The sequence below is a fragment of the Limulus polyphemus genome, unplaced genomic scaffold (genome assembly GCF_000517525.1).
Source record: "Limulus polyphemus unplaced genomic scaffold, Limulus_polyphemus-2.1.2 Scaffold4773, whole genome shotgun sequence".
Taxonomy (NCBI): domain Eukaryota; kingdom Metazoa; phylum Arthropoda; class Merostomata; order Xiphosura; family Limulidae; genus Limulus; species Limulus polyphemus.
Window position 1 is genome coordinate 23,200 of NW_013670383.1, and position 9,021 is coordinate 32,220.

At 33.7% G+C, this 9,021-nt stretch overlaps 1 protein-coding gene across 1 annotated transcript in view; it reads left to right on the forward strand.

Annotated features, from left to right (window-relative positions):
- LOC111088930 (macrophage mannose receptor 1-like) overlaps positions 1-9,021 on the forward strand; it is a 74,120-nt gene that overhangs the window by 15,061 nt on the left and 50,038 nt on the right. The window contains exon 3 of the mRNA XM_022400278.1: positions 1,918-2,092. Within this exon, the coding sequence (XP_022255986.1) occupies positions 1,918-2,092 (175 nt within the window). The remainder of the gene's footprint in view (positions 1-1,917; positions 2,093-9,021) is intronic.

Here is a 9,021-nt window from a genome sequence, read left to right on the forward strand (position 1 = left end):
TGTACATCTTCTCTCCTTTAAGCATGCTCTAGTTGAAACTCCAGTGTTTCCTGTCCTTAAAACATGCTGTAGTTGAAACTCCAGTATTTCCTCTCTTTAAAGCATGCTTCAGTTGAAGCTCCAGTGTTTCCTCTCCTTAAAGCATGCTCTAGTTGAAACTCCAGTGTTTCCTGTCCTTAAAACATGCTGTAGTTTAAGCTCCAGTGCTGGCATATGCATGATAGATCTTATTAGACAGTAGCGTTAGCAATAACGGAATTGTTATTGAAATTGCAGAATTAATTGGAATGGATCTTAACTACACATACTGCATAATAAAAAAAGAAAAGAATTGCTTGCAACTGTGTTCTTCATCAAACACTACTTTTACTGCCTGTTGGGAAGAAAGTTTACCCTTTTGGTGGATCATGCATCATGGAAGTGGCTAATGAGCTTTGAAAGAAATATCTAGAGAATATTGGTGATAGCACACAATGTGTGAAGGTGAGCTATGCGTGTATGGCAATGTAAGTGTGTAGATGAATATATGTGTGCAGTGTTACACATGTGTACAAATATTACAAAAAGTCATTCATGGGTGTTGTATAATACGAATAAAGCAACTACACTGAGAACACAAATGTCAAGCAACAAATGAATGAAAACAAAGGATGTTAAGATTTTGAAATATGAATTAACTTTTTGTTACTGATCTGTAGAGCACTGTTTGAAGATACAATGCACCTAATAGTTTCATTACTATTGATAAGAGAATTTCAGTTTTGATATTGAAATATTCATGAGGTAGAGGACTTTCATGGTAGATACAGTAGTAATAGGCAAACTCACAGTTTTAATAGTTTCGTTTTGTTTGTTTTCTGAATTTCGCGCAAAGCTACACGAGGGCTATCTGCGCTAACCATCCCTAATTTAGCAGTGTAAGACTAGAGGGAAGGCAGCTAGTCATCACCACCTACCGCCAACTTTTGGGCTACTCTTTTACCAACGAATAGTGGGATTGACCGTCACATTATAACGCACTCACGGATGTGGATGTTAATGGATTCCCATGGTAGAAGTTAGAGGCTAATACTTCTATGGTGGTTAGCTTGTTTCTGTTATTAGTGTTGGGCCCTGTACTGGATAACAATCAGATAGTAGTGAAGGGAACGTACCTATGTTATGGAACAACTGTTGTCATGGCTACGGTGATAGTAAGCAGCATTGATGCCTTGAAATTCAATCTTTCTGAAAGTTTAATATTCATTTTACCACATAGTAACTTACACAACATTCAAGAAACATCAAGATCTTTTCTACCCATTAGCTATTTTGAATTATTTTAGACGATAATATTCATTCTGTCTTTTAATTACTAAGAACGTATTCGTGAAATTATTTGATTAATTTTAATCTTTATCTACTAGAGTATTACCGTTGAAACCTATCATCTTATTCTTCTTAAGGCATCTTAGATGTTATTCTTAAAATCTTAAGATTATTTTGATCTATGAGTACTTAGGCAAAATTCTTGAAACTTTAATATACATTCGACACCCTAATAACATAGACTTCATATCGGGTACAGGATTATAAGATGACTGCAGAAGTACTGTATGTATTATTTTAAATATACCTAATTTGACCCTCTTGAGACTGTTGACTTTTAATTGAATATTCAACTTTAATTCAGAGGAAGGTATCTAACATTAATTTGGGAAACGATTTAAAGTAGTCTTTGGAACAGAAATTATGAAAGTTTGATTTCCTTACTTTAAAAATCAATATTAAGAAGGACATGAAAATTTTGATGATTGAAAGTTTATAACATATAATAGAAAATAGTTTTAAAATAGAAGTAACATGAAGTTTAACATCTTTTAGTTATTTCAAAGTCGCCAATTATCTATTCGAATTAACACTAGCTATGATTTACAGATCAAAAAGAATAAGTTTTATTCGTCTTCTACTTATTGGATCGGTCTTCATGCTCTTGGAATAGATGGCCAGTTTGAGTGGTCAGACGGCACTTTGACCGATTACCGAAACTGGGAATCAAAAGATCACGAAGTCCAGGCAGAAGATAAATGTGTTTTTCTTTATTATAAATCCGGTAAGTAGGTAATCTTTTGAGGTTTAATTTTTTATGTCTCTGTGTGTTTTTACCAGCTTGAGGTGTAATATCTTATGTCTCTGTGTGTTTTTACCAGCTTGAGGTGTAATATCTTATGTCTCTGTGTGTTTTTACCAGCTTGAAGTTTAATTTTTTATGTCTCTGTGTGTTTTACCAACTTGAGGTGTAATTTTTTATGTCTCTGTGTGTTTTTACCAGCTTGAGGTGTAATTTTTTATGTCTCTGTGTGTTTTTACCAGCTTGAGGTGTAATTTTTATGTCTTTGTGTGTTTTTACCAGCTTGAGGTGTAATTTTTTATGTTTCTGTGTGTTTTTACCAGCTTTAGGTGTAATTTTTTATGTCTCTGTGTGTTTTTACCAGCTCGAGGTTTAATGTTTTATGTCTCTGTGTGTTTTTACCAGCTTTAGGTGTAATTTTTTATGTCTCTGTATGTTTTTACCAGCTTGATGTTTAATTTTTATGTCTCTGTGTGTTTTTACCAGCTCGAGGTGTAATTTTTGTTTTTATACCTCTTCAATTTCATAGGTGGTCTATATTAATTTCATTGGTACTTTTATGGAATTGCGATGTGAGAGATTTTTGTTAAATGTATATTCAGCGGCTATTGTATACTTATTCATCACTCCCATGTATATTAAGAAGTTCTTATTTAGTACAAGGTAGTGTTTCTTCTTATTACACTTTTATTTCATACAGATTCAACATTAGGATTTTTGTTCCTCAAGTTAACGGCGTTTTTTATCACGTGGGCAGTCTAATTTTATTTCAAGCTACTACTGAACAGTTATTTTATTTTCTATTATACAAGGTCAAGCATGATCTCGTTATGGTATAAATCAAAACAGGCTAGATTTTAACCATACGTGTAAAAGACGTGAGAGGATGGGGCAACAGGCCATTGCTGACCTATATTAAAGATAAAGAGCGCCCAACCCTTCCTCTTTTAACAGCAAAAGAGAGAATTTTTTAACGAAAGTTTTAATAATGTAGGGCTGAAAATTGTTGTAAATCTATGCACTTTTGTCTCTGTGTAGTCTATTGATAAATTGTCTGCACGATCGCGAGTTTTATTTATTTCCACGATATGAATAAAAGATCCAACAGACGGCTAAAATTCCGATTCTTAAAAATTATTTCATTTGTTTGTAAGATGTGGATTATTAAGCACAAAGCTACACAAAGAGCTATATGTGCTCTGCCCACCACTGGTATAGAAACCAGATTTCTACGGGTATAAATCCACAGACATACTGCTGTGCCACTGGCGGAGGGGGGGGAGTTTGAAGTTTAAGCTCAAAGCTGCTTAATGTGTTAGCTGTGTTATGCCCACCACGGGTATCGGAACCCGGTTTCCAGCGTTGTAAGATCTATCCTTAAAAACATCCATTAATAAAGCATATATATATATATATAATTACTATCATAAGCATTCAGGAATAATTTTACTTGAGGAAACTTGTGGAGATATGTCACACATATTTCTTTAAAAGTTGATGTCACTCTGTCGCCCTTTTCTTTTGCCTCTCGGATGATATGCGCTCAAAGGATGGACATCTGAAGATTATTTGAGATGTCTACTGGGGAAAGAGGTGTAGTATTTGATTCGCTCATCCCCCCCCCCCCACAAACACTCTTGTAGTCTCTCTGGATTTAAACATATTACGCAATATTTAAATGAGACACCAGTGTCTTTTTCCTATCAGTAAGTTTTACTTTTGACAACAATTTTTTCTTATCTTTTAAAAAATAACGCAATTAAAGCAACTGAACGTGATATAAGAGTCTTTGTTTTCATGAGTTCACCATTTAGGTATTTACGCTGTTCAACACCGTGTTTTTGTTTAGTCGCACCTGAGCTATTTAAATTGCTTACCTGGGCTGGGCAGGACTTGGTAATTAATGTGCCAGACTGTGAATTCGAAGGTCAGTGGTTCGTGTCCAGTTGCAACAAAACTGTCCTCCTGCATGGTAAGAGTGACAGTCAAGTACCACTAGTCGGGCAGACAAAAGTAGTTCAAGAGTTGGCGGCTGCTGTTAACAAGTTGCCTCCCCTTTCAAAATTTACAAACATTTCTTACCACCATGTTCTTGTTTATTAGTAGATAATTAACTGTTTACCATGTTTTTGTTTATTAGTAGATAATTAACTGTTTACCATGTTCTTGTTTATTAGTAGATAATTACACTGTTTATCATGTTCTTGTTTATTAGTAGATAATTACACTGTTTACCATGTTCTTGTTTATTAGTAGATAATTACACTGTTTACCATGTTTTTGTTTATAAGTAGATAATTACACTGTTTACCATGTTCTTGTTTATTATTAGATAATTACACTGTTTACCATGTTCTTGTTTATTAGTAGATAATTACACTGTTTACCATGTTTTTGTTTATTAGTAGATAATTACACTGTTTATTATATTCTTGTTTATTAGTAGATAATTACACTGTTTACCATATTATTGTTTATAAGTAGATAATTACACTGTTTACCATGTTCTTGTTTATTAGTAGATAATTACACTGTTTACCATGTTCTTGTTTATTAGTAGATAATTACACTGTTTACCATGTTCTTGTTTATAAGTAGATAATTACACTGTTTACCATGTTCTTGTTTATTAGTAGATAATTACACTGTTTACCATATTCTTGTTTATAAGTAGATAATTACACTGTTTACCATGTTCTTGTTTATTAGTAGATAATTACACTGTTTACCATGTTCTTGTTTATTAGTAGATAATTACACTGTTTACCATGTTATTGTTTATTAGTAGATAATTACACTGTTTACCATGTTCTTGTTTATTAGTAGATAATGAACTGTTTACCATGTTCTTGTTTATTAGTAGATAATGAACTGTTTACCATGTTCTTGTTTATTAGTAGATAATTACACTGTTTACCATGTTCTTGTTTATTAGTAGATAATTACACTGTTTACCATGTTATTGTTTATTAGTAGATAATTACACTGTTTACACGTTCTTGTTTATTATTAGATTATTACACTGTTTACCGTGTTCTTGTTTATTAGTAGATAAGTACATCGTTTACCATGTTCTTGTTTAAAATAATGTTGCATATCAGCTTGTTTGTTAATTTCCGGTATAAATTCTTTCTGAGGAACTTCAGCGATACTTGTTTGTTTGTAATTAAGCACAAAGCTACACAACGGGCTATCTATGCTTTGCCCACCACGGGTATCGAAACCCGGATTCTAGCGTTGTAAGTTTATTCTTTCTTGATACAACTTTGTAATACACAGAATTTCCACAGACACTTTAAATATAACAACCTTTATAACACACGCTATAAATCACAGTGATTCACACACTTTACTTACGGTGCCTACAGTTCACTTGACTCGATTATCTATCTCTTCAATCAATCATCCCGCAGGCTTTATTTGCCAGGCTTATATACTACAAAAGGGGGCGTCCCGAACGCACTAGGAAATTCATGATCAATCGAGAAACTCATCACGTGCTACCAGAGTCACGTGACTTCCGCTGTCGTAACAATAATCTTAGACATTGTAGCTAATTACATTGTTTACTATGTTCTTGTTTATTCACACCATAACCAATTATATTGTTCATCATCATGTTCTTGTTTATTCACATCGTAACCAATTATATTGTTCGTCATCATGTTCTTGTTTATTCACACCATAACCAATGATACTGTTCATCATCATGTTCTTGTTTATTCACACCTTAGGTAATAAAGATTCTCATCACATTAATTAAGAAGGTTGTTCTTGTTTATATCAGAGCTCCAATATTTCCAATAAAGATTACTTTCGACAATGTACTATATTTTTCCATGACTTATATCTAAATTAGTATATCTTTACAATGTTAAAACAACGTTCATTTTCGTTTGTTCTTCTGCTTTGAAATGAATTGTCTAAAGTTTGTTGTAGATGTAGCAGTAGTGAAGTCATCACAATTCATGTTTATGAAATTGACATAGTTGAAACATCGCTATCATTATCAATCACCACAGCTTTCTTTGAAAGCTGGAAATTTGGAAAGTAATATTACTAATAATTGTTGGACTATACTTTTATCCATCATGAATATTTCAAGGCATCTAAAATACAAAGGTCTGTTAAAGCTGGTTAAGCAGCATTATCTTTTCCTCATGGCAATGCTGACGTTCAAAGGAGTTTATCATTTAAGAAAAATACTACAACCTAGGCGAGGACATCATTAACAGAAGTAAGTGTTGATGGTCTCTGTGATGGATTAAAGCACTATGACGACAATTCTTGCACGGTTTCTATTACATCAGTAATGATTAAAGCTGCAAAGCAAGAATATGCTGCTTATATGAAACGGTTGTGAACAAAGAATGAAAACCAAATGAATGCTGAGAAAGCAAAGTCTCACAGGTAAAGAAAATTCCTTAGAAAGTCAGACTGAGTGTCACAATAAGAATAATGTTCAACAATATATTTTCTCAGAGGCAAACAGGAAGATAGTGAATGCAATAAAAGACAAGGACATAGACTGATATGAATATGGTGGCTGAACTTTAGTTGGTTTGCCTAATGATGTATTTATACATGACAAACAATACTTTTAGATGTAGAAGTTTTACGAGGAATCACTGCTAAATTGAAAATGGAGAAGTGTTGAAAACTCTACAGAGAAGAATGTTGCAAAAAAAATAATAAAATACTGTGAGTAGGACAGCAGAGAACTTAATACATGTGTCATACAAATGTAAGACAATGGCACGAACATATTGAGGTTGTAAAGTGTCTTATATTACCATATTTTGACACCAAAAATCTTATTAGTGTTCTATATTTTGTTGCAGGTGTTCCTCAAATGTTCACAGAGCCTGCTGGGAGGCCTATTATTCATTCCTTTCCTAATTACTTTGTTCACCATCATGTTCTTCTTATCCATTCCTTTACTAATTACTTTGTTCACCATCATGTTCTTGTTATTCATTCCTTATCTAATTACTTTGTTCAACATCATGTTCTTCTTATCCATTCTTTAACTAATTACTTTGTTCACCATCATGTTCTTGTTATTCATTCCTTATCTAATTAATTTGTTCACCATCATGTTCTTCTTATTCATTCTTTAACTAATTACTTTGTTCACCATCATGTTCTTGTTATTCATTCTTTATCTAATTACTTTGTTCATCACCATGTTCTTGTTATTCATTCCTTATCAGTAGTTAGCATGCCACTCTGGACATCGAATTAGTATGCAAACGACATGCTAATTAATGGTTAATTAATTAAAGGCTAATTCGATATAAATGATATGCAAATTAGTAATTAATGCCTGAAGGTTATATGTGTTTATTCACATATTAGGTAATTACCTTGTTCCTTTAAGTGTCATATCATTGCGTTTTTAACTATACACAATGAAGTTATTCATCACCATGTTATAGATTGTTCACAGTGTAGATAATTACGTTGTTCATCCATTAGATAATTGAGTTGTTCAAGCTATGTTGTTTTCTCACCCCATATATGATTGTTTTGTTCACCGCTATGTTGATGAGAAAGAACTTAGTTCAGGGATGAAAACAACAACATGGTGACGAAGAATTTAGTTAGTTCAGGGATGAAAACAACAATATGCCGTGAACAATGGATAAAAATATGTTGTTGTTTTCATCCCTGAACTAACTAAGTTCTTCTTTGCAATGCTGTTGTCTGTTGACCTCTTAGGTATACCAGTTGTTCATGACCACGTCTTTCCCTTTTTATTGACTGTTCACACTGTTACAACATCGGAAGTCACGTGGCTCTGGTGGCACGTGATGAATTTCTCGAATGATCATGAATAATCGGGGATGACCGAGTGTATTCGAGACGCCCCTTCGTTGGTATACAAGCCTGACAGAGAAAAGCCAGGTGTTGAAGAAGCAAATGGTAGTTACTTGAGTTCTGGGTAATTTACGATTCTGTTTCGATGTAGCACGTGTTTTGCACTCTACGAGTGCAAAGTTATCGAGATTGTGAAACGCTGTGATAAAAGTATTATAAAAGTAGTTAAGTTTAAAGTGATGAGAAACGTACTGATTGTGAAATTACTGTGTACTAAAAGTTTCAATCGAGAAAGAATAAACTAGTTTAATCAAGAAAGGACTTGGTATTGCTGAAGTTCCTCGGAAATAATTTCAACCGGAAATTAACAAACAAGCAGATACATAACAAACTGGTGTCAGATTGTGGGACAGAAAAAAAAGAAGATGGAAACGAGAATTGGCAAATCAAACTACAGCTTAGCAGATTTGATGGCAGCAATAAAAGAACAGCAAAAGAAACAAGAAAAAGGAGACAAGAGACAAGAAGAACGAGAAAAGAAACAAGAAGAGAGATTACAGCATTTGTGGGAGGAAAAGAAAAGAAACAAGAAGAACGAGAAAAGAAACAAGAAGAGAGATTACAGCATTTGTGGGAGGAAAAGAAAAGAAACAAGAAGAGAGACAACAGCAGTGGCAAGAAAACCAGCAACAGTTGCAGCTCGAACAGCAAAATAAACAAGAAGAGAGATTACAGCAATTGTTGGAAGAAAAAGAAAAGAAACAAGAAGAACGAGAAAATAAACAAGAAGAGAGACAACAGCAGTGGTTGGAGGAGAAAGAAAATATACAAGAAGAGAGACTACAGCACTGGCAAGAAAACCAGCACCAGAGACAGAAAAAAGAAACAGGAAGAAAGTCTCCAACAGTTGAGAGAAAGCCAGCATACACAAATGGAAAAGATTAGTAAATTTCAAAGAAAATTAAATACATTAAAGGACGATTTACTGTCTTTTACACAGGGAGGATATATTAACCATGGACGTAATCAGCCCCAGACAACAGGAAGCCCCTTCCAGACCCCACAGCTAAACGATAATGCAGACATCTTCA